General features: G+C 40.7%; 1 protein-coding gene across 4 annotated transcripts in view; it reads right to left on the reverse strand.

Moving 5' to 3' along the window:
* ZC2HC1A (zinc finger C2HC-type containing 1A) overlaps window positions 1–19,341 on the reverse strand; it is a 33,651-nt gene extending 14,310 nt beyond the window's left edge. For 2 of the 4 annotated variants that reach the window (XR_014942504.1, XR_014942505.1), the window contains exons 1-7: window positions 19,219–19,341; window positions 8,280–8,353; window positions 7,444–7,560; window positions 7,115–7,250; window positions 3,707–3,855; window positions 2,605–2,724; window positions 1,584–1,692 (exon numbers count right to left, since the gene is read on the reverse strand). Coding sequence is in view for 2 of the 4 variants with exons in the window: in XM_015855871.3 (XP_015711357.3) it covers window positions 1,584–1,692; window positions 2,605–2,707; window positions 3,707–3,855; window positions 7,115–7,250; window positions 7,444–7,560; window positions 8,280–8,353; window positions 19,219–19,234 (704 nt within the window). In the remaining 2 variants the exon portion in view is untranslated. The remainder of the gene's footprint in view (window positions 1–1,583; window positions 1,693–2,604; window positions 2,725–3,706; window positions 3,856–7,114; window positions 7,251–7,443; window positions 7,561–8,279; window positions 8,354–19,218) is intronic. The other 2 variants (XM_015855871.3, XM_015855869.3) reach the window with 1 other exon arrangement.
* Between the last annotated feature and the right edge of the window lie 7,168 nt (window positions 19,342–26,509).

Consider the following 26,509-nt stretch of genomic DNA (forward strand, 5'->3'; position numbering starts at 1 on the left):
CAAATAACAGACAGCAATTGGTAACTGTCAGTAGGAAAGCATCTTTCCCAAACAGCTGGGACTGACCTCTGGAGTCAGAAACACGCCTTCAACTTATCTCAGCTGTCTCATTTCGTGGGGCTTCAAAGACCTACTTTGGATGTTAATTCAACTTCTGCAGTTCAGTCACCTAATTCTCCCTGCACATTGTTTTGAATTCCATTATTTCCTTTCTACAGTTTAGCTACTCTTGATAGCCTTCTACAACCAGTATTTCCACCTATTCTTTCTTCCATATATCACCATTCCCTGCCATAGACACGCTTATCATGACTTAACATACTTACCCACCTGTCTGCCTGCAGTAACATTCAATTCTAATTATGCCCAACCCTATTCCCCCTTTCTTCCAATAAAAATAATTTCCTTCTGCTCACATTCAACTTATTTCATTTGCCTGAAATGCACAAGACAAGCTTTTTCTTTACTCTTATGCTCCACTCCTTTGTTGTCTCTGAAGTATTAACAATGTCTGACCAAATCATAATTATCTGCAATATCCATAGCCTGATGATCCTCTGTAGGCACTTGTCTCTCACTATGACTTGAATCACTTTTACCAAATTTTGCAGTTCTGAAGGAAAGACACAGGAAAAGAGAGCAGCAGGAACAGCAAAGCAGAAGTCTCATGCAAGGCAAAGAAAGAAATGCTAAGGTCTTCACAATGCATGGCAATGTAACAATCCTTTTCCTTTCTCATTTCCAGTTGCAACGTATTTCTTTGTCTAACACTAAGACTCCTTTCTGATTTCAAAGGCTTTCATCCCAACCTCTCTATTTCTCCTCCTTGGAGATCTTCAAAAACCACCTGGACAGCCTGCTCAGTCCCTGCACGAGCAGGGGTTGGACTAGACAGCTCCAGAGGTTCCAGCCAACCTCAACCATTCTGTGATGCTGTTCTAGCACTTTTCTTCAGTTTCTTCCATACATTTCTTCTTTTGTACAGCTTGCACTAAATATCCCCCTACCAAACACTAGTAACAGACTTAAGCAAAACAGACACTTTGAGGAAACTCTAATAACCTACAACTACTATTTCTTATTACTGTTGTAGAACACAGGATTCCACTGCCTTGATGTGCTACCTCACCTATTTTACAAGGAATAGAGGAGGACAGGCACCCATTCTTTTGTGCTAAGAGGAAAGATTTTGTCACAATTGGCCTTAGAAGTGTCTTTATTTTATTTTCACAAAACTCTAAAGTTATGCTTGATATTCTCTCTTTTTAAACCTTTTCACTTCTACAAAGAAAAACAGTATAGTTCCAACTGCTTCTGCTGTACCTATGAAATCTTTATGCAGTTTTATCACTTCACATCCTTTGCTTTTATTTTAACATTAGAAAATGCATCTTCACCTCCTTCAATGTCCCTTAAACATTAATTACATATATAAATAAATTATGAATTCCAAGTATTACACTTATGAAGCTTGCAGAAAAAAAGGAAACAATAAGAACAACAAACAGCCCAAAGCCTCGTCTAGAACTACTACAAATAAATATGAAATGATCCACTAATGACAACACTAAGTGGGAACTTACCCTGCTTGTGGGTTCACCATTCCCAATGAGTTTTTATGAGATGGTGATAATGACTGAATTTTGCTGCCACTGGATCCAGATGAAGACAATGCTTTACTTGAAGAGGAACCTTACAGTTGAAAGCAAGCAGGGAAATATAAGAAAGCATAAGATTGTGTTATTTGATAGACATCCTTCAATATATATTTATTATAAAATTTAAAACAATAGCTTTAGAAGTAAAAAGGTATTAACAAATATCAAGACACTAGGGAAAAAAACCCACAAAACTCAAGTGAGCTTCCAAAAGTTTACAGTATATAACCAACTGAGAAATTTTTTTACTCTGATAAAAAACTGGATCTCAATTTCTTCAGAAATGAAGTCTAGAATATCAAAGATGTACAAACAGAACCCTATCAGTAACTGAAATCATAGTAAAAGCAGTATGCATACTTATAACATACACGGTTTGACTGCGTATCTTCTCCAATTCATTATCATATTCAGCACATAAGTTAGTTACAGAATTAAACAAAAGAAACAGCTGATGTGAAAGATCAGAATTAGACATAATTATGCATTATTTCACGAAATGCTTTTGCAAATTTAATTTTCAGAAAATCTCCAATTTGACCTGAAATACAAAACACAAGAGTCCTACATGCTCTAAAGTCTTCCTGAAGAGAGAACGACCTGTGTCACTTCCACCCAATGCTTTCCCCAGCTCCCCAGCATCTCCAAAGAATGGCATAAACTTGAACAATGAAGTACAAAGCTGTCATTTATGTACTTCAAAAAAAAAAAAAAAAAAAAAAAATCAGGCATATTGTAGTATATTAAGAATTTTTAACATGAAAGACAGAAACCATCTTATCCACTCTTGTAACACTGATCTCCACCTACGAAGTTTTTATTCCTTCAGTTTAAATCACTTGGCAATGTTTTAGAAATCCTTCCAGCTATTTTACTACTTTTACTCCATAGCCTGAAAAATAGTATTCAGAAAAGAAATGCAAAATTGCTAACATTCATTTCATACCTACAACTGCTTTGCTAACGCCACTTGGCTGCGGTAGACGTGATGATGATGATGGTGGTGCTGACACTGCAGAAGGCATCTTCTTAACTGCAGCAGGCTTGTACTGTAACAAAATACAGCCTAGAAATTTAAGCAATTAAGTCTAACTATCTATGCAGTATGACAGCTAGTTATTTGAGGTACTATGGGAAAACAAACTATTATTATTAGTAGACAGCTTGTTGGTACCCAGGTTAGACAAAGAGTTCTTACTAGCCTGTTGCCTTGTACATATTATGATGGTGCTAGTAGGAAGCATTGTCCAACCAAGAGACTTTGCTTGCTTGTTTGTTTTTCATTTAACCACAAGGTATGTTCTTTCCAGCTTTCTACTGCTTTTCTCATATATTCTTTTCTTGTAGATGTCTCAAGAGCTTAGCATTACCACTTCTTTACCTGGTAATTTTAAGAAGAATATTCCAGGGCAAAATGTTAAAGTAGGGTTTGAGAGGGAAAAAATGACACGTTTTCTCATTCAGCCCAATACTGATTTAGAATATAGTACAACAATCACTAGACTAACTGTGCCTGTTTACTCTTCACAGCCTCCTAAAAGACAAATTTCATTTAATTTACCACCAAATGAAGAAGCACGTAAATCCTTCACTTGTTAATCTGTAAATTAACAACTGCAGTCCATGGACAGATTTGCCTGAATTTTCTAAGCCTCTATTTAGCCAAATGTAACAACGCTGTATCTTTATTTGCCTTCTTAAGAAACAGTCTTGAATTGGATTCAGAAGACACAAAAGAAACTTTGTTTGCAAACAATTTATACTTTCTGCTGCTACCTTTATTGGTAATTCTCACAAGTCTTAATAACATTTGATAGTTTTCAAGTTTCGCAGCTGCTACCATCTGATTTACCGACCTCTGACTGCAACTTTCATAAACAAAAACATCTTCCATGCTTAGTGTCCAATTTAATAATATTATAGCATATAAAATAATAAAATCACAGAAGAAAACAGTTAATTCAATTTAAGGGCAACAGAAAATATTTAACAAGCTTAATTTCGTACCCAGAGCAAATTACAATTTAAGAAAAAATACTGTAGTTCACCTGTGTTCGAGTAGGAACCTTCCCTTTGGTATCAGCTGCCAGTTTCCCCTTATTGGTAATACGCGCTGCTTGTTCCTTACAGAAATTGATGTGTCTATCAGCTGCGTTTTCATTAAATCTCCTCTGACAATATGGACATTGAATGTAATCTTAAAAACACAAAAGCATAACATTAATAATGTATTTAAAGCAAGTGTTATAAGAAGTGTTTTGAAGTCTTTTAAAGACCAGCTCAGATCCCAGAGAGAATTAAGGTCTTCAGGTTTTGAAAATGAAATACGTATTACTTGGGAAAAGATAACTGTTGCAATGATGTTTCTTGCTTGATGATAACAATGAGAAAAGCAGCTGAAGATCAGAGATAACTCCTGTGAATACAGAAATAATTTGAGAGATGCTATTCAGCAGAGAAGGTAGCCAAACAGGTAGATGGATACAGTTTGGAATTCAGTTGGCAGAAAGTACAGGAGAGGCTAAACAAAGAATGACAAATACAGTTGTTTGTTCAAGATATGAAAGAACATCAATAACTTTCTCATACAAATAGCTAAAGACAACAAATTCTCTTTCCTCTTGTCATTTTGAAAGAACTGAGACATACCAACTGCAATTCTTAAAAAAGGATCATTTAAAATAAATAATGTGTAAGTGTTTAAAGTACTACAAAATCCTTCATCTGAGTGTTATTGACATTGCCCTTAAAATATACTGCCCATGGACAGTGAAGCATTATAGATCATTTTCCAGTAGATATTTTAGCATCTAGAGATACGGATATTTAATTCTTCACAGTCTATTATTCAAAGCCACGTAAATATCAGCTTCAGAAGATGTGGGCACCATCATAACAGCTTAAATTAGTACGTTCCCATGTGTTTTTAGAAGTGCGTTAATAAAAACAAAGAAGTGCAACAGTCACTGCCCTCCAAGATTACAGAGATATTATACAATCCAAAGTAAGACTGAGATTACATGCTACCCCTCCAAACACTGCAGATCTAGATTACAGTTATCTCTTTCTATCCCTTAAAAAGAAGAAAATTCCAAGTAGTTCAAAAGTCTAATGCCTTGAAAACTATGAAAAGAGAACTGAAAAAAGAGAGAGCAAAGATTACAAGAAAAGCATAGAAATCCTTCACAGACGTGATGGCATGGGAATCTCATGTGGTAACACTGATTATTTATTTTTATATAAACCCCTCTACTGACAAAATACTCAAACATAAACTACACCTTAAGAGATGGAAACTCAGAAATTTAAAAAAATAAAAAAAAACCAAAACGAAACATCTCTGGTCCAAACAGAAAGTATAAAAATAAAACTAAAAAAAATAATCCGTTAATCAAGCAATCATGGAAGCCGTGATAGCCCAGAGAAGACTTTCAAGGCTAACTAAAGTAAGTGGACCAGACAACAGAGGATTAGCAAGTATTTTCTTAATTATAAGGGATTGTATCTTTATCCTTTCATAAAATGCTTAGCACCAGGCAGCCACCTAACTACCACAGAACAGTACAGTTGAGGTTAGAAAGGATCTGTGGAGACCATCTGGTCCAATTCCCTACTCAAGCAGGAACAACTGGAGCAGGTCCCCCAGGACCAGACAGCATCATCCACAACAACTGTTAAGATTCAACGCAAACTTCATACAATACAAGCTAATCAAAATAAATAGGCAATAAACATAGGTAGCCAAGTTCAATGTAAATAGGAATGACTTAAAATCCTTTTCAACATCATCAGGCTCTTCTGCACTTTTTCTGAAGAAACAGTAGAACAGGCAATCAAAGAAGGAACAACACTGCCTTTTTTTCCTCCAAACTCAAAGCAAGAGTTAAAAGAACAATATTCTGTATTGATATTTCCTACTTAAAGGAAAAACTGTCTAACAGCTACCTAGAAATAGGTACCAAACACAGAGATGAGTAGGAGGGTATGGATGTGTTCCATGATACACTGTATAATTCCTCTTTTTTTCCTACATATAAAGTGAAATATGAACAACTGTAGCTACCTTTGCTCTGTCTTGATGTTCGTAGGGGATTTTTTTGGTTGTTTTTTTTTTGTTTGGTTTTTTTTGTTTTTTTTTTTTTTGTGGTTTTTTTTTTTTTGGTGTTTGGTGGGAAGAGTCCGTAATTAACTAACACATCTTCTCTTTGTTCCTGGTTAACTCCTTACCCACTGCAACAGGATGAAGCAAGGAGAATATAGACAATAAAGCGCAGCTTGGGAAAATAAAAAGGAAGGAAGAGAAACAAAGGTGTAATAGTGTTCTCTTCCCTGTACCTCTTCACATTTTCAAGCAAAGTGAAGTGAGCTACTTTCTTCACTTTTACTTGCATTCTCTTGCTGACTAGTGCCAAGGGAATCCTGTTTCAGTACCTTCTGCATGGCAAATTTTGTTCTGGTCTTCTCTTCTTGTAATTCAGAACCTACACAACTAGTTTGTTAACGTAATCTTTTCCATGATTAGGCCTGATGTTTCTTAGCGTCCTGAATAATATGACTCTTCATTTCTTAGTATGAACGCGCAGTTCAGTCCTTATACTGGGACTAATGTATTTCCTCAGGAGAAACAAGGTGTGGAATACTGACGTTCTCACAATATTACAAGCAGCCAGAAGCAAAAAGATGATTTTTAAAAATGTTTTTTTTTCCCCTATCTTTCTGAAAACGACCAAGCTAATCAAATGTTTTACCTCTTAAGACCAGAACAAAGATATTCTCCAACATACAATCAAATCTTGGAAGTTCAATTAAATGTGTTTTTCCTTCATCATCCCAGACTTCTCCCATGTTTTCCCTAACTTACAGTCTGAGGACACTCAAGAAATGTCACTGACTTATTAATACAAGTTACACAGATCTCACATACTCTGAAACATAAGTCTTCCCCAACACATGAGGAAGGATCACAAACATGCCTAGAGCAGTTAAAGACTTACAGCGCAATTGTGCAACTACATCTGAATTCAGAAAGAAATGTAAGACTACCCTTGACTAACAGATTCCTACAATATATAAAGGTTGTAGGTGTCCAGAATGGGCAGCCAATTAAAACGTCACTCTGCTCTGAGCTGTTCACTGCAGGAAGTAGAAATAAGGTGCTGAAACAATTTGTACAACCTGCAGTATGTAACATACTAGCAAGTTGCAAGTTGGCTATAACTACCTCTTGACGCATTAAAAACAAAGTCATGGGCATGGAAAACTACTCAAGATGCAAGCCAGTCAGATCCACAGTCATGAAAGAACATCTGTATAGTGATAACCAGACAGGAATCCTCAAGAACTCATAAATATTGTATTAAAACAAACAAACAAAAAACTTGTTTGTATTTTATATAATTTTGTATATTGTTTATGTAACAAAAAAAGTATTTACGGAACTGAACAGTTTTACATACCAGGGTCATATGATGGTGGAGGCGGTGGAGGGAGTTTTCCACCATCTTTAAGATTAAGTCCTTTGGCTGCTCGTATAGTTGCTATGAATTCCTCATGCTTTCGTCTCCAATTAGATGGCTTTTTGGGGGGTTCTGGCTAAAAAGTGAAAAAAACAAAGAAACCCAACAACTTTTTCTGTTTGAAGCTTGTACTTCATGTTAAATACATTTATTATAAATTTCTTCCAGTTCCAGTTGATCTAATTATCACAAATTGCAGAAACAAACCTTATTACAATGTATACATATTTTACCTAAAATGTTCATACACGGAGTAAATTATAACATACCCGTGGCTTAAGAGGTTTTACTGTGGGAATGTCAGTTCCTTCTGCTCTCTGTCGGCTGGAATCGAAAGTCTTCCTTTTCTTGGCAGAAGTTTTTTGGCAAATGGGTCCATGCTTCTTCTACAAGTAAACGAAGAAATAAAAGAGAACGCAGAACTTATTTTTGGAAATATGTCATTAACATGTTATTTTCTTCTTTCTAGATGTGCCAATAAGCAAATGAGGCCCAGGTCCCGATTAGTAAAATCAGACTGCTTTCACTCAAATTCTTATACCAACTTTTTTTTTTTTTTTAATCAGACAGACAGGAACTTGTAAATGTAAATACATGATCAAAAAAACTTGGGATCTGAGCAAGGAAAAGAAAGGGAAGCATCTGTATTTGCTCCTTACAAATAAAAAACTGATAGGTAGGCAGGCAGTATTCGTATTGAGAGGAAAGATGGATCAGAACCTGTCTGAAATTCATATGCACATTTAAGGACAATTCATCTTATATTAAGACTGGAGAGGAGGGAATTTTGAAAACTGCTAACAGAGCACTTTATTTGCTAAATAGGATGGCACAGTGTTCATTCCTTGCGGACGCAAGGAATGATTCTGTAGTCCCAGAGAAAGTGTCTTTAGAAGCATCTGAATGTGACAGGATGCCAAAATACAATTAATCTGTAAGGAGCTTCAAAACTGAGACAACGGGAATTGTTCACTTGAAGAAAATAAAAATAGAAAAAAAAAAACAACCAATAATCTAGATCTTCTTTATTTAAATACACAGATCATTGCTTAACTTTCCTATCGACTTACCAGTTGTAAAAGGCAACAGTTCTCATAGCACTTACCAGTGCTGCTGGAAAGAAAGTCCTTCCACAAATCCTACATGGCAACAGATCTCCAGTTTGCACTGCAACCTCAGCTTAAAAAAAAACACAAACATAATTTTGTAAGAAAATTTGTTTAGATTAGTACTAAGAATTCTTTCTAGCTTACTAACTTCATATACACTGCAATGACAACAGCCGTCACTGTTAAAGTATGTGTTCTTTGAACTGTGCAAAGACTGAACAGAAAGGAAAGGGTGATAAACAACTCCTCACATACTTTTCAAAGCAGCCAGGCCCAGTAAAAAGTCAGCTGAGTTCTAATGATCTAGAACATGGGCTTTGTACCTTTAAAGAAATGCCTGCACAACAGCACGCAAAGGACTCATTCACTACAAGTCTCCCTGACAGCCAAGACACACACAGATACGGAGAACAGCAATACTTCGTGAGGATGATGTCTTTGAAAGTGAACCACCTGTCAGAACACCACTTGGAAGTTACATCCCATCACTTATTTCTCTCTATTAAGTAAAACAATTCCATTTTCTCTTAGAAAAAAATCTTGAATGCTATTTTTATGGGAGACTTTACATAGGTTATAAACTGACAGTTTACAAAAACATTTCAGAACTTTCTATTCAAGCACTGATTGATTCATAGAACCAGATTTAAAAGAAATCTAACAAGTCACAGTATCCAAGTTTATTCAAGCCAGTGTATTCATGTAGTATGTATTATGTGACGAAGTTATGGCAAAGATAAAAAGCTACGTAAAGTTTATGAATGGCAGGTAACTATTATATTAAGCACTGTAACACTGTAATTAGGAATATACACATATATATATATCAATAAAGAAGGAGTAAATTTGGATCAAGCTTAAGACATACTAGTTTCTTCCTCTGTACTCAAGCTGCCAGTACAGCTCCTTCTGTTTATGCAGTTAAAATAGAAGTTCCCTCAACTGACTTGCTCTTTAGGCTAATTAGTGGCTGAAACTATAAAATTTATAAACAGAAGAAAGTTCAAAGTCTCAATTATTTTCTGTTTCCACCTGTTCCTCAGTAGTGTAAAATTTTCTAACTAAACATACATACCCATCAATTACCAGTCCTATAGAAAATGGAAAGCTGAACAAAATGTTCCAAGGCAACTAAATGTAGATTCAAGTGGCCACAGTTCCCAATAAATGCATTTTTCAAGTTTAAAGGCTGAAATTAAATGAGACTTCTAGTAGCAGCACATAGCCATTCAATCTATTTCTGCCATTTTTACTAACTTGAATACATTAATAGCATGTAAATATGTATAATGAATTAATCAATATATGACAACACAGTTTTTAAGATTTAAAAAACACATACAAAGTGTTCTTCAGTTGAACACACTTCTGTATATACCATGTTATTAATTTACACACCTTTTCCATGTAGACAGGAACAGGCCCTTATCACAGCATTGTGGGACTGCACAGACAGTAACTGAGTTGTACAGCTTCAGTAATAATCAAGTTTCCACCATGTCATCTAAATGCACGTGTATTTGTATTTCCACATGTAGGGGGAAGGCAGAAAAGAAAGCACTCCAGGTAAACCTTGCTTTTCTTCTGTTCTTGCATCTGAATAACATTTGCATGCTAACAATACCTAACAGGAAGGGTTTTTGTTTTTAATTATTGTTGATGGTATCTTTCCAACCCCTACTTTAAATAATCATACCTGAAATTTTTACCACTGCTCTGTTTCTTTAAACATTAATCACAAGCAACAAGATGCAAAGTAATAATAACGATAAAAATCCTTCCTCTCACAGAGAAAAAGCACGAGAGGGATGGATCAGCACTCCTCCAACAGGTCCAGGAACTTTAAGCCATCACACATAACTCTTGTGGCTAGAACCTGCCCTCATTGCTTTTCCCAAGGGTAAGCAAAGAGGCAGTTCTCCCAATCAAAAATACCAGATATGCACAGAATTTCTTGTTTCATTACTTCATTCTTCCAGACTCTTGGCATTCTTAATAATGCTGACAGATATCAATGCAAAGCCACTTCTGTTTAAAAAAACAAACAAACTACTTTATTTTATGACATTATTCTAATACCGTTCTCATTCCTGCACTCAGGAATTTATGTTTATATTTGAATTCACCGTGAAAAAAAGCAGACTTGATAGATGTTCAGCTAATCCAGCAGTATTTACATGCAGCATTTCAACACATAACAAATGCTAATTTGCACTCAACAGCTACATTTACTGAGATCTATTTCCTTACAGCATTCCTAACTCTCCTTTGCTGCTGGCAGGTACTCAGTCACACCAAGAGCCATTGCTACTGCCAACCCCTGCCCTGTAGCACAAATCACTGACCCCAAACCCACTGTGGTAATAGGTAATAGTCTCACACGAGTTGGAAGGGACCTTAGAGATCATCGAGTCCAACCCCCGGGATTCGAGCCTCCTGTGTAGCAGAGCGGCACTTCTACCACTTGCGCCACAGCGAGGATTCAAACCTGGGCCTCCGTTGTTGCAAAGCGGCATTCCTACCACTGCGCCACCGGGGCAAACCGTGCTTATCCCTTCGCTTCTTCCTCGTTTTTTATTCTTAAGTAAAAATTGGGAATTAAAAAAACAAATAAATCCATAACACATTAACATTTCCTTCATAAGAGCTCAGGAGCCTTCTTTAACAGAAAGGTGAGCAACATCAACATGAAACCTGCTAATTTTAAAATAAAAGATGGCAATAAAATTGTGAAAATTGGAGGAAAGTTGGTGGGTTTGCTTTTTTTCTTTTCCCCTAAAGGCAATATGGCAATATATAGCACCTGTTACACAGAAGGTATGCAAATACCAAGAGAGAAAAATGAGAGTAAAGGCAAGAAAAACACACACTTATTTTCCCATTAGTAATGTTAAAATTAGCACCTCTAACACCAGCAATAAAGAAGATAACATTTCTCCTGGAAATGAATGAATTATTCTGGCAAAGGTTGGTCACAGTTTTCCAGAATAATTGCTATAGGAAGTAGAAAGAATGAAAAAATCTTATTTGGTGTCATTTTAGCCTGACAGAATCAAAGATGAGCAAACAAAAGGAAAATGTTATGGATGAAAAGTTTGGAGATTTCTAAATGATTTTTTTCTCCCTCGTCCAAAGTTAAGTCTTACAGTCTCACAGTCTCGTGTGGGTTGGAAGGGACCTTAGAGGTCATCGAGTCCAACCTCCGGGATTCGAGCCTCCTGTGTAGCAGAGCGGCACTTCTACCATTTGTGCCACAGGGGGATTCAAACCCGGGCCTACAGGTGTTGCAATGCGGCATTCCTACCACTGCGCCACCGGAGGCGCCCTAATGGCAGTCCTTAGGGATCTCTTTTCTTGATAAGGCACTCCTCACTGCATTTAAGGCTTAAAAACAATAATAAGTAAGAACAAATCAAAAGGCAGACATCCATTTATTAAGGAGCATAAGCTGATGGTTCTGGTACTTCATAATCTGCTTTTTAAGAGCACCCAGGACAGCTCTGCAGAGGAACCTCCACAGCTGTGCACTGGAGCTCTCTCCTATCATGTTCACTTTCCATCATAGGCTATAAAACACTGCAAGGAAAAGATCCCACACCATGGGCTTTAGGCAAGGCCAATGAGAAGCACACCACCACCCCAACACCATTGAAACCACTGACAAGATACGAAGGGCAGGGAAAAGGAATACAGCAACATACAGAATAACAAAGATACAATGGTAAGAAAGGTAACAGATTCGACTTGGTTGTATGGGAAAGAGGGGAAAATAGAAAGGTAACACTTCAGTGAAGAAACAGAAGAATGGATTTACTCAGCACATGAGTAGGAGAACAGAAATTGGCTCTAAGACATCATCAAAATAGTTTCTAATTTTTTTGTTCAGCTTTCTTTGAAGTCTGACAACAATGCAGGGATATCACCAGCAATTTACAAGCCAGTTTTTAATAAGAATAACATCAGTTAAACAGAAATAAGTCATTTTGTAAGAAAATTATGTATTAGTCATACATATACCAATGAAACAAGTATTTTCATTGAATATTGCTAGAACTATGATACGCAGCTTTACACCCAATTCTGCTGTCTGCCTAAGAACAGGTCTCAAAAACAGAGTTCAACCTACAAAGTTGGTGGCTGTCAATAATTAAGTCATCAGATTGTTGCAATTGTGTTAATAAAACTCTGATGACCGAATTCTCAGATTCATCATTTGCATTTCTGAACTTTCCCTGCCTCTTTAAACTACTTCTGGAGCAGAACCACCTTTCATTTTTCATTTCTTTTCCTACCTGCACATGAGTAAGTTATTCCACACATTCCTTTTGGATGTGATCACAATTTGGTTTCCTGTACTTTCTCTTCTCAAGGCTGGAGTTTTGATGAGAAGTTTGGGCGGACCTCGATGTCTTACAACAGAGCCTCACAGAGCCTCTGATACAGCAGAGGGCTTTTAGAACAACTACAGATGAATTTCAACTTTTGAAAAGCTGTGAGTTTCCATGTACATCTGCACATACTTAGATGTAAGGTGCAGAATGCTCCAAAGAAATACGACCACGAAGATTAAAGCAGTACTTAGTTTTAATAACAGTATTTTGTAACGTTATGAGATCTGTTTGATTGCCCTTCTAAGCCTTTAATTTATCTGCAGCAATGACAGTACTAAATGACTTTGGCCAGACAACTGTAATAACAAGAACCATCAAGTCCCACTGCATTCAAACATGCAGAAATACCTGGGTATGAATTCCAGCTTTGGCATCACCTACTTGACAAGTGGTCTACAACTACTGAAAGTTATTTGTGGAAGAGTGCTTGCCAAATTCTCCTGGAAAACTGACTGTATTGTTTTTGGCACAGCTCCCCCATCCCCAAAAGCCAGTTATTTTGTGCTTAAATCCATACGCTTCAGGTACAAAAAGAAAAAAAAAAGAAAAAGCCAGTGCATATACACCCCTCATTGACTGAGGAATAAGATTATTCACAATAAGTAGTCAACCAGTCCACTTCTACCACCTTTTTATGTGGTCTAATAGCGATAGGACAAGGGGGAATTTCTTTAAATCAAAAGAGAGGAAATCTAGGGGAGATGCTAGGATGACTTTTTTTTACTCAGAGGGTGGTGAGGCACTGGGCACAGGATGGCAAGAGAAGCTGTGGATGCTCCATCCCTGGAGACGTTCAAGGCCACACTGGATGGGGCCCCAGTCAGCTCCATCAGGTGGGTGGGGATCCTGCCCACAGCAGGGATTTGTAACTACGTGATCTTTAAGGTCTCTTCCAACCCAATCCATTCTATGATTCTGTCTACTTCTATCTATGCCTAACTTCAGAGGAAAGATTCTTTTCTACGACTGTATTGACAGCGGAGTCTAATCTTGTGTAAACCTGTCACTTCTGCTTACTAAAGATATCAGAAAGCAGCAAAACTTCAGCTCCTTCAAGCTGAAAAGCTTCAGTAAGGCTTTCATAGTACCTCCTGCATATTCCTATATCAGCTCTCTAGCCTGACAATGCAAGTGTACTATATTTGTCAAAATTACTGTTATTGTATCAAACATGAGTCTGATTACGGCAAGTTTTGTATTACTTCCTTGAAAATAACATGTTGAGGAGAACCCCAGTGCCTCAGAGTGACAGCCTGGAGGAGGATTCTTTGAAGAAGTTCTTTTTGTGACTGAGAAGCGAATTGCACCCAGTCTAGAACAGTAATACAGGCACATGCAAAAGGCATATCATGGTGCGATCCCCCTTTGTATAACTCTCTGGCCTTTCTTCTTCCCTTCCTCACCTGAAGCATAACTTCTAATGAGAAAACATGCTGATGTCACACTAAATATCCTTAAAAATAACTATCTTTCCTGGAACTACTTTTCCCCACAGTGACTTCTATGTGATCCTTCCAAGCAGATCCCTGAACAGGCCAAAGTCTTTTCTCCTCAAGCCCAGGGTCTCGATTCTTTTTGCCTTCTTTTCTCAGGACCCTGAATGCATTCACCTCATTGCCAAGACAAGTAAGGCTGCCCCGACCTGCATACCTGCATGCAATGCCTCTTTGTTTGTGGCTGTGAGGTCCAGCAGACCTCTCCATGTCCACCTTCACCTGGGTTAGGAAGTTGTCACTGATGTACATCAAAAGCCTTCTGGACTGCACTGCTCATATCCTCCCGACTTGTCCCTCTAGCAGATAAGAGGGTGGGTAAAGTAAGGGCTAAGGCTCCTTTCACTCACATGAAGAGGACCTCACCTACCTCGTGTAGTGGCTTCTAGCAGACATTCAAATACAACATTTCCCACATTGCTCTGCTTGCTATCTTTGATCCTCTCCAGTCCCACAGCGAGGCTCCGCTGCTCTCCCATACAAAGGCAACCTCTGCTTGCTATCTGGCTGGTTCTTCCTGCACAGCCTGTATCCAACCACAGAGCAGCAGCTCCTGCTGCGTTCCTGTGGTCCCAGCGACATTGCAGCCCTGCAACTGTGCACAGATCGCCAGTTCCTTCAATTTGTTCCATACACCGAATGTGGGTGTGCAGGCACTTTGGAGACACATTCAGTTGTGACATCAAACCATAAAAACCTATGAGAGCTTTCCCTTCAACACATACAGAGCCGCATCAAAACCCAAGGCAATTAAGTAGTGCTGTGTGATCGATCTGACTTCCAAACGTGCCTTTTGGTCTCCTGTTAATGAGCTTTAACATCAGCTACTCACCACTAGAAAGCACATGACTTGCAAAATCTATGTGAATTGTGCTGACAGTACATAGGTAGTCAGGCGTAGCCTGGTCTCTTCACACTGACCTTACACTCCACCAGCCATGTGTTGGCAGCCCCCAAAGCATTTCAGTTCAACTTCTTTCCCAAAACATAAGCACAAATCAAAAATAAACATTAAAAAGTGTGGAAAAAAACCCACTAAACTTATCCATGGTGACTCAGTGTATTAATGTAAAAATTACATCACTTACCAGAGGGGCAAATACGTGTAAAACACAGCAGTACAATGCAAAGCTACTTACCATAATTTAATAAATACATTGATGTTAGTTGTGGATTTCAGACTACAGCAGTTTCCAGCGTGCTGATTTAAGAACAGCACCATATCATTAATTTTTCCTTCTCTCAGACAAATTAGATACTTTCAGGAGGAAAAAAAGAAAGCCAGAATGTTACAGAAATACAGGAGGCTCCCTTAAGTGAAGCTTAAGAAAATGGCTGCCAAAGTAAGGAAGCTGCTTGCAGAGGCAAGACAAAGATGCACACCAAAGAGAAAGGAAGCTCACATTAATATTTCTGTTCTGAAAACAAAGTAATAATTTCCTATAGCATAAGGAAAAAAAAAAAAAAGAATAAGGCAAAGTGGGCATTGGCTCACTTACAAACTGAGAAAGCAAGTACATGCACTTGCATCCAGAGGTCATGTTACTAATACTAAACCCCGAAGTATTATGCCTCAACTGTTTGGGGTGGGGTTTCAGACATTATCGGGGTAAGTGAAAGGTCCAGAAACAAATGGTCCTTCAGCACAGCCCTCAGCTCCCAGGAGATGCTATACAGGGAGCTTTATTACTAACAGCCCACAGGGACACACCCAGACTGCTCAGAGCCTGAATGCTTAATGGCAGTAACAGATCCTGCTTGGTGCGTGCAGGGGAAGCTTTGGGCTGTAACCCTCCCAGCTGCTGGAGCTTGGTGGGTGCTGCCCTCATCCACAGCTCACCATGCCCTTCACCATCCAGGCAGCAGCCATTCTGACCTGCTGGGATGGCTGTGAAAAAGCGTGGATATAATCATTTCTTCAGCTTCAGCAGCTGCTGCTAACACGCCCCCAGAAAAAAACAAGAGCCTAGAGTGCAGCTGATCTAATGCAACCACTGGACTGCTCCTGTTCAAGTGAGGAATTCAGTGCTTGGGCCCCTCCTCCATCACCTTCAGCAAAGCAGAGGGATAACTGCACTGATGTGACAGCTCTCCCACCGCCATCCAGCAGTGAAAGCCACCAGCACACACTAAACCACAGGAGGCAGCCTTCGTACTCAGCACACACTATGTTATTGAGGGCAAGGCTGTGAACTCACCTTAAAGATCACTGCTTCCTGCAGTCATTGCTCTCAGTACATTGGCCAGGAAATTAAACAAATTAAAGAAATGAACTGAAGAACAGTCACAGAATCACAGAATGACCCGGGCTGGAAGGGACCTCAAGGATCATGTAGTTCCAACCCCCCTGCCTGGCAGGGCCACCAAACATACACAGTCAAACCCACACAGGCTACAAAGTAATAAATGTCAAGTCAGGAATCCAAGATGCAACATTCAAAGCATGTAACAAATTTGTCACTTGAAACGTGTGCGCAGATTGCTGTTGACAAAGCTTTGTAGTTCTAAATCTGCCTTTCAGCGCCTGTCTAGTAATACAAAGTACTGGTATATACAATATACTGGTATAAAATAAAGCAGGCTTCAAAAAACCAGCACAAGTGAACTTTGAAAGCAACGTTTAAGTTGCACAGAAAGTTACGTTGCCATTTTATCGAGGATTTAAACTTGTGCATAGTGAGAAAAGTGCAGCCACAACATAAAAAGTTCTATCCGGCTTTTTAAATGTCACCAATGCAGCTCCACAAGCCAACCAATACACATTCATCTCTTGATATAATGGAAAGAATCATTAGACACTGTATGAAGTTGCTTCTTATTAAAAGCATGCTTGAACTGTAAGAAATAAAACAGATCTCACCTCCACGTCGCTGAGCTTACGAAAATAAAGCATCAGCTTCTGTAGGCAAGAAGTCCTGGCCAGGTAACTCATGCCTGAAGGCCCTTTCACTGCCACGAGAACACAGCCAAAAGCCAAAGTCCTGCCCTGCACCCTAATTATATCCCTCGCCTCACAACTCCCCAGACCAGCCGCACAAATCAGCCCCGGGAATCGGTTTTGCTGAGCCCTAACCCCAGACAGAGAACAGGCTGAGCCGGATTTCAGGAGCAGCCCTTCAAAGTATCACAGTCTCGTGTGGGTTGGAAGGGACCTTAGAGATCATCGAGTCCAACCCCCCGGGATTCAAGCCTCCTGTGTAGCAGAGCGGCACTTCTACCACTTGCGCCACAGGGGGGATTCGAACCCGGGCTTCTGTTGTTGCAAAGTGGCATTCCTACCACTGCGTCACTGGGGCACACAGCCCTTGCTTCTATACAGGATGAATGACTGGGCAACTGTGCTCCTCAACACAAACTGAATCCAAAATGGCAACCAGCTACTTTCTTCTGAGTCACTGGTGAAGCAGTAAGTGGAGAAAAGCACAACACTGAGCAAAACAATCCATCTTTATCGTTGGTTTTGCCTATGTTTTCCTCTCTTGAGGCCAGCCTACTACATGAAGATCATTAGAGAATAACAATGTGCAAAAGAGACATCTTGATCTTGAGTGTTCAGAAGGAACATTCCATGCCACGGAAAACAAAATAACTCTGATAAGCTCCAGCTTTTGAAAGCGCTTTCAAGGAAGGGCTGAGAGTAAACATGAGAGTGCTCCAGTTTCAAAGTTCTTCCTCCCACCATTGTCTATACCTACTGCAACAATGAAAATGGAAGCCTTCAGAAGGCACACCAACCAGAAGTAGGAACAGCAGCAAATCCAACCCAATAACAACCAACCTTTTTAGCCTTCTGTAATCTGTAGATGACCATTCTCCCTACCCTCTGTTATGAAGGTACTGAAGCTTATACAACACAGCTGGCTTCACTAAATCAGCCCACAGCCAAATCAATTGATAGATGGGCTGTAGATGATACACAGTCCCAACTGCAGGCAAACATGCAGCTGATTCGAAACCAAAGCGAGTTTCTCCCTTCTGGGCAAGCAGCATAGGATTGTCATCAGTCAGAGGCCAAAAACAAACAAACAAACACACAAACCAAATGCAAAATATTATTTGATAAATCATTGGACATCACCTTTCAAATCTCACTAACAGGGAAGGCATAAGAGCAAATTAAATAAGAGAGAACCTCTTGGGATTTTAATGTCAAATCATGCCGCCCTGATCTACAGTCTTGCTGAAGTCGCTGGTCATAGGCACACAGTCTGATGACCATCACATCAAGCAGAGAAAGGACACACGCTCACTGAGAACAGTTCCTGCTCTCCCTCAGTGCTAGGAGGGACAAAGGACAAAGGCTGGATAGTGCTCACCCCTGTTTAAACACAGTTACTGCCTGCAAAGCATAACATGGGAGCCTCAAGGACTATTCTGTGACAGTTAATCAGAAGAAGGCAGCATTTTTTCTTAATATGGTTACAACAGCTCATCAAACGCAGTAATGGCAGATTTCCTAAGCGTTCTAAGGCAAGCTGCAACTTCTTAAGTTCCAGGCTGGCATCTCATTGCGATGGATAGTCGGAAGGGTGATGATATCTTCACTGAAGCAACTGGCACGGGATAAAGTTGCAAATACTCTGTCTGCAAACACACACCTCGCTTTTGCGGCACCGAACACTCCTCAGGAATTACGGCTGTACCATGACTTCATCCTCCGTGAGCAAAAGAAGAGAAGAGTCCCCGGGCCCCGAGCACCAAGCGGGCGGCGGAACCGCCCAGCCCGCCCGCCGGGCTGCGGCAGCGAAGCGGAGCCGGGGACAAAGCGCGGCCCCGCCCGCCGTCACCCCCAGCCAGCCCGGACCCGCAGCCTCTCCCCTCGGCTCGCCGACCACCGAAGCGCTCCCGGCGGCGCTCCCCGCCCTACGACGCGGCGAGGCCGGGTGGCCCCGGGGGCTCCGAGCGAGGGGAAGGCGGCGCCCGGCCCGCTGCTCCAGCCGCCGCCGCCCAGACGCGCCCACAGCACGACGAAGCCGCTGCGCTGGCCACCCACAGCGGTTCCCACTGGAGAGCAGGGACCCTCCTGGCCGCCCCCCGCCGCTGCCCCTCACCTTCCAGCCCTTCCATGGCGCGTCCCGACCGCCAGCGCCCAACCCAGCCCCGATCCGCCGCCGCTGCTGTGGCAACGCCGCCACCTCCCGGCCCGCTAACATCCGCCGCTCCCATTGGGCGGGCGGAGCGGGAGGGACGGACCTCACCGCCCCTCAGGGCCGAGCCGCGGGGCTGGGAGTGTGGTGGGCGGCTGCGTTCCGCTCGGCAGAGGAAGACCTGGGGGTCCTGATGGACGAAAGACTCAACATGAGCCAGCAGTGCGCTCTGGCAGCCCGGAAAGCAAATGGGATCCTGGGCTCCCTCAGGAGAGGGGTGGTCAGCAGGGACAGGGAGGTGATTGTCCCTCTCTACTCTGCTCTTGTGAGGCCCCATCTGGAGTACTGTGTCCAGGTGTGGAGCCCTCAGTACAAAAAAGACATGGAGATTTTGGAAAGGGTCCAGAGGAGGGCCACGAAGATGATCAGGGGGCTGGAGCACCTCCCCTATGAGGACAGGCTGAGGGAGTTGGGTTTGTTCAGCCTGGAGAAAAGAAGGCTGCGGGGTGACCTCATTGCAGCCTTTCAATACCTGAAGGGAACCTACACCCAGGAGGGGAGTAAACTCTTCGAAAGGGCTGACAATAGCAGGACACGGGGAAATGGTTTTAAGTTAAAAGAGGGAAGATTTAGGTTGGATGTTAGGGGGAAGTTCTTCACTAGGAGAGTGGTTAGGCCCTGGAACAGGCTGCCCAGGGAGGTTGTGGATGCCCCGTCCTTGGAGGTGTTCAAGACCAGGTTGTACGGGGCCCTGGGCAACCTGATCTAGTAAATGTGTATGTTTGGTGGCCCTGCCAGGCAGGGGGGTTGGAACTACATGATCCTTGAGGTCCCTTCCAACCCAGGTCATTCTGTGATTCTGTGTAATACACCTTTAAGAATTGGAAGGCCGTAATGAGATCTCCCCAGAGTCTTCTCCAGACTGGACAAGCCCAAGTCCTCAGCTTGTCTTTGTAGGAGAGGTACTCCAGCCCTCTGATCTTCCTCATGGCCCTTCTCTGGAATCTCTTTACATCTTTCACATGTTGAGAGCCTGGAAATGGATGCAGTACTCCATATGGAACCTCCAAAGGTCAGACTAGTGTGGGACAATCAACTCTCTACCCCTGCTAGTCATCCCTCCTTGATGCAGCCTGGAATACAGTTGGCCTTCCAGGCTGCAAGCACACACTGCTGACTCATGTTATGTTTTCAATCAACCACGATACACAAGTCCTTCTCAGCAGGGCTGCTCATAAGTTCTTCTCCCAGTCTGTATGCATATCTAGGATTGCCTGGACCAAAGTTCAACATCTTGCTCTCAGCCTTTTTGAACCTCTCTAGGTTTACTAGAACCTTTTGAGTTTGTCAGGGTCCCTCAGGTTGCCATCCCTTCCTTCACCCTTATCAACTGTACTACTCAGTTTGGTGTCATTTGCAAGCTTACAAAGGGTGAACCCAATGCCATCGCCTGTGTCATTGATAAAGATGTTGAAGAGTACTGGTCCCATGACAGATCCCTGGGGGACACTACTCATCACTGACTTCCATCTGGGCATAGATCCAGGGACAACAACCCTCTGCCTGTGGTATTCCAACCAGTTCTTTATCCACAGAGAGTCTCTCATGCTACAAGATCACACCTGAGTAAGGCCTGGTTTTAGGAAAACAATACCACTAAACTGTTGGTGACTATGCTTTTGTGGTGCTGTTTACCAGAGCTCTTTTTGATCTGTTAAACCTTCATTGTTATAGCAACAAGAGCCTTTCAGTTACTTTTTAGGATTACTTTTTAATCTCCTTTACTTGTCTTGGTGGTGGCAAACATCTAATAAAATTTCTCAGTGTAAACAACAATACATTTTACCCAAATTATTTCTGTCTTATCTGTGCACTTTGAAATCATGGCTCTGTTTCTTCTAGATAAACTAGTCAATCCATATTTCCTTGTGTGTAGAATCACTGTTGCAATCACAGTACAACTGAAAATGTAACTCAAAGCAAGACAAGTAAGTAAAACTGAAATTTGACCTGAGACTATGAGCATGCTATGCTCTCTGCATTGCCTTAGCATAGGACAAATAGATCTAAGTGCTGCATGCCCTACACTCAGCATGTAAACCATGACAAGTATATGTTTAAATCATCCACTGAGTCAAATATTTTGAAGGTGTGTGGTAACTCTAGATACAGATTTTCTGGGTAGTTCAGAACCATGCTGAAAATGCATTTCAAATTTGCCTTTGATCTGTGGAGCCCACAGATCATGAAACCATGACACTCATGTTGTAAAATTACAGGCCCTGGCAGAAGGAGGCTGTTTGCCACTATGTTGCAGAGTCCTAACCTTTGCAAACTGTCCATTAAATCTTTGACATGAAACTTAAATGAGCCAAGGTTTGTTATAGCTGCCAAGTGCTGTCTGCTTACCTAGCCATGAGGGTAGCAAATAGAAGTTGACTTTCTTTTATGGTATTTCCATACCTGGACTGAAAATTCATAAACAGAGGCTGAGGATAATTTAATCTTTCAGCAGACAAATCCTTTATAATGAAACCATAAGCACAACTTTTATCCTGTGTTTGCAGCACAGTGAGTAGTTTGTATTAGAAGATCATTTGGCTTGGTTTGGTTTCTTGCTTCTCTTTGAAAATTGTGTTAATTTTTATTAGAAACCAGAGCAGAAGATAAATTAATCTCACCCACTTTTAAGGGTCTGCAACACAGTGAGCTGTGCTAATTGTCAGATTTCCCATTATAGTCAATAGGAATTTGTTTCTATAGATGATGAATTCTGTGGGATAAAGGTGAGATCAACCTTTCCAAACACACTGCCTATTTCATGATGAGATGAATCAGAGCCTAACCTCCAGCCAGAGGAAGAATTAGACTTACTAACTCTTCACTAACTACAAAGTGAAGAGTTATTAGTGCCAGGTGACCAACTCAGAAGTAGACAACACCCACATTAGAGTAGTCAAATCCTATCCTACATGTCTTCAGACTGGATCCTGTACTCTTAAATAGATGTGCTGCTTAGTTTTGCTCTGCTAAGGTACCACTGACTGTCTCATTTCATTACTCATCTGTGAAGTGAAGGACATAAGAGATGGCTTACAAAGCTAGTAGGACAGTGGCTGTTCTGCAGCAAAGCTAAATGATCCTCCTGTCTCCTGTGGCTGATGTATGAACATCTGCTGTGCAAATGTGCACACAGACAGCATATCTTTAAGAATGACCAATGCTGGGTCTTTCAATTGTTGTAAATATACTCTATTATCATTGTTACTATACCACACTCATAATTTCATCTTATTTACATATTGGAACAACAACAACAAACAAGCAACCAAACTTATACTGCTTTGCTCTAGACTATCTTCTCCAAAAGCAATTCTGTGACATTTCTGTTACATTTGGGATTTCCTTTCCAAATTATATGCATTAATTCATATTTAACAGAATCACAGAATCAGAGAATCATAGGGGTTGGAAGGGACCTCTGGAGATCATTGAGTCCAAAGCTCCTGCTGAAGCAGGTTCCCTAGAGAAGGTTGCATAGGAAAACATCCAGGTGGGTTTTGAGTATCTCTAGAGAAGGGCACTACACAACTTCTCTGGGCAGACTGTTCCAGTGCTCTGTCACCCTCAGAGTAAAGAAGTTTTTCCTACCGTTTTGCATGCAGTCAGAATCTTTAACTATCTCTCGCTGATAATCTTACAGTATCCCCTAGAGTTCTTCACCTCTGATGGGACTATTTGTACTAATGAATCTTAGATTACATTTGCTATGCTATTGTAAGCTTGTAGGCACCCAGTCTATATTTAGCTCCTTTTCCATATCAGCTGTTTTGCAGGGGCAGCAATGACAGGAATTTTTGCCTCTAGACAGTAATACAGTCTGAACACTTTCAGTTCAGTTTCTTTGGTATCTCTGAGAAGGAAGAAGGAAACATGGCCCTAAGTGCAGTGGTCACATTTTCCCCACTCACCTATTATTAGAAGAGTGGAAATGTAAACACTGGCATAGACACAACTACACCTGACCAAATTCCAGGTGGAATTCCAAAGGAGGTGAGGAGTTGCACCGCAGTCATCTCAAACATCAGGCAGGAATATAAAGGTACCCTCTTAGCTTCAGAGTCAGCTTCCAGAAAGGCTTAGATGTCTCTCAGAAGGCTGTATTTTCAATAGAGCTTCTCAGTTTTAGCTGGAGTAAAAGAGGGGCCACCTGTCGGGGGGGAAGAAGTTCTGATCTTGTGACAAATTATGAAGGCCCAATTACCCCACCAACTGTGGGCATAGAAACAAGTTACAGCTTAGTCTTTGGTTGCATTAGGCAACATTTTCTAAAGTGACAATAGACTTGGAATTTTGGTCTGAGGTTTGAAATGGTCCTGAATTTCAAAATCCAAATCTTTCTGTCATAGCCTGCTGAGTCCTTCCTGTTGTGGAAGAACTAGAGAACCATATACACAAGTCCCAGGTATGTTACTGTATGTGAGATTGCCACTTTCCTTGTGCATAGTGCTCAAGGAACTCCAGCTCTTTCTTGTGTGCAAGCCCTATTTCCCTACTTATCATGCAGCTTCTTGTATGATAGAGATAATTGGATTATGATGATCTCAAAGGCGCATATTGATCACAGTAAATTTAGTAAAATGCAATGGGAATGTGATTCTTACCCTTATTCACTTGGCCAGCAGTTACCCCAGGTAAAGAAGGCTCCGTGAAATAGACTGTAAACTTTTAAATTGTTTAGGCAGGCCAGCAGGACTTGTGGAATAAATATATATGCATATTTTAATATAGAAGATCATCTAAACTGAAGCATTCAAAAATCATTAGTTACTTTAGAAAGTGACTAAAGAGTTCTGGGATCCAGACCTTGGTAATGTGTTGTCCTAGATCTTTGCAAACCTGTGCGAAACCTTCACTCGAGTCAGAAGAATCACAAAAGGTCTAAGTCTTGTAAAATGATCAGAATTCCATTAACATTTCAAATGCTTCCCTGCACCGTTTAAATCCTTGTCATAATGACTAAGATCTTTATAGAAAATCAAAACCTGTTCTCTATCTTTCATCTTAATAATGAACATTGGATAAAGTAGGATTTCCCTGAGTGGCATTTTAATTAATACACTTTGCACTAATACTAGCTACTGGGAATTCAGATATGCTTGCACAGGGGGAGTTTAAAATTTAAATATTCCTAATAAGCTTTTTCTTACAATTAACACTAATTGAGGACTACAGACAAGAATGATTACTTTCCTACTGAAATAATTCCTCAGTTGAACGACTATAAGAGTGTCTTTTGTTCTTCTTTTGTGGGTTATAGACCTGATTTATATTCAGGCCTGGTGTGTCGTGATTTTCCTATCAATCTTTTTAGCAGCCTAGCTTTTTGCTTTTCTTTTTCAGTACACATTATAGTTTTGCTGTGAGACTCCCAGTTTAAATGGAACAAGACCAGAGGCCGCAAAGAACAGTGTTGAGCTGTACCTGAGTGAACAGATTTTGCTTGTGAAAAACACAAACATGAATTGCTCAGTGTATAATGCTGAGCCAAAACTGGCTGTGTTAGAGCAAAGGAGATGTAATAATGCTGAGCACTAATAAAACGATAAACACGCTAGTTTAAATTCTAGCATGCCATGCTGTTAGATATGTTTTGTCAAGCTAGAGGAGGAGTCCAGGGATTGTGACTTAGTATCTGAGTATATGATTTTTCAATTGGACAACAAACAACAAAATAAAAGTTATTTTGGTTTTTGTTTGTTTCTTTGTTTGTTTTTCTATCAGACACTCTATTGCTGGAGTAGTGCTTTACCTTCTTGATCTTTAAACCATTGCAACCTCTGAATCCAGCTGTCCTCTTATTTCTCAGCTCTTCATTCTGACCTCTTCCTTGTGCTGGCCCAAGTGTTGCTGTACTCAAGTGGGTTGGGAGTTTTTCCAGTCAGGGCTGGGGAAATGATATTTGGCCCTCATCTGATTTGCTTATCTTTATGGTCCCCTGTGTGACTACATGAACTGTGCCATCACAGGCAGGGTGGCTGCATCAAAATCAGAATGGGTAGCCAGCAAAAAGCCTGCAGGTTTCTGATCTCTTAACTCTGACATTACATATCCTTTCTGATCTTTTATTTTAAGGACATAGCCCTTCCTGGTTAAAATGCTCCGTCTTTTTTCAATCCTGAAGCATGAAAAACAAAGAACTTAAGATACAGTCCTGTGTGTAGGATTGATTGGGCTGTGCTGCCTCTAAAATGTTATAGGAAACGTTACCAAATCCATTACACAAATCCCATAGGACTAAGTTTGTATTTTTAATGAGCTTGAATCCTTTCATGGCTTTGTAGCAGCCATTTTAAAACGAGAAGGACCAAAATGAGGAAAGTAGACATTCCCATTTCTTGCTTCTCAGTCTGGCTAAAATATGAAATGTTGGGTGTTCTTCCTTGTGCTTCCAAGAAATCCTGACACTTTGCTCTTCCAGGTAGATTAATATTTAGAGACTGTACCTAAGTAACAGCAGTGGAAAGTGCTGAACTGTTTGAACAGTGGGAAGTTTTGAAGAAATAGGTTTCCCAAAATGTGCTTCCATTGGACATGCTCTCCTGTCAACCTTTGCCTACTCCTGAGAGTGCCATTAGAGCAGAAAGGAGAAAGCAGAGCTCCAGATGAGAGTGAGACCAAAACCTTGGTGTTCAGAGTTGTGGTTCAGGACATGGAGTCAGTGTCCTCTTGCTATCTGATAACAGCTTTCTTCCACCTAAGGTCTGCTTGTGGTGTCTGTAAAGCTGGAATTGTAAAGTCCATGCTTCAGAACTGAAGAAACACGAGGTTCTTTAAGTTCTTTACTTTCACAGTGCTTATGTTTTACATATTTGCTTATATTTTCTCCTGTTAAACAGAATAATAGAATCATAGAATCACCAAGGTTGGAAAAGACCTAAAACATCATCCAGTCCAACCATTCACCTATTACTAATAGCTCCCATTAAACCATGTCCCTCAACACAACATCCAGTTATTCCTTGAACATCCCCAGGGTCGGTGACTCCACCACCTCCCTGGGCAGTCCATTCCAGTGCCTGACCACCCTTTCTGAGAAGTGATATTTCCTAATGTCCAGCCTGAATCTCCCCTACCGCAGCTTGAAACCATTCCCTCTAGTCCTATCACTAATGACACGAGAGAAGAGGCTGACCCCAGCTCACATTGCAGCTCACTCCCTCACTTCCCCAGCTGCACCTTTCTACCTGGAGGA

The sequence above is a fragment of the Coturnix japonica genome, chromosome 2 (assembly GCF_054131305.1).
Source record: "Coturnix japonica strain WE chromosome 2, WE-NBRP24, whole genome shotgun sequence".
NCBI classification, from domain to species: domain Eukaryota; kingdom Metazoa; phylum Chordata; class Aves; order Galliformes; family Phasianidae; genus Coturnix; species Coturnix japonica.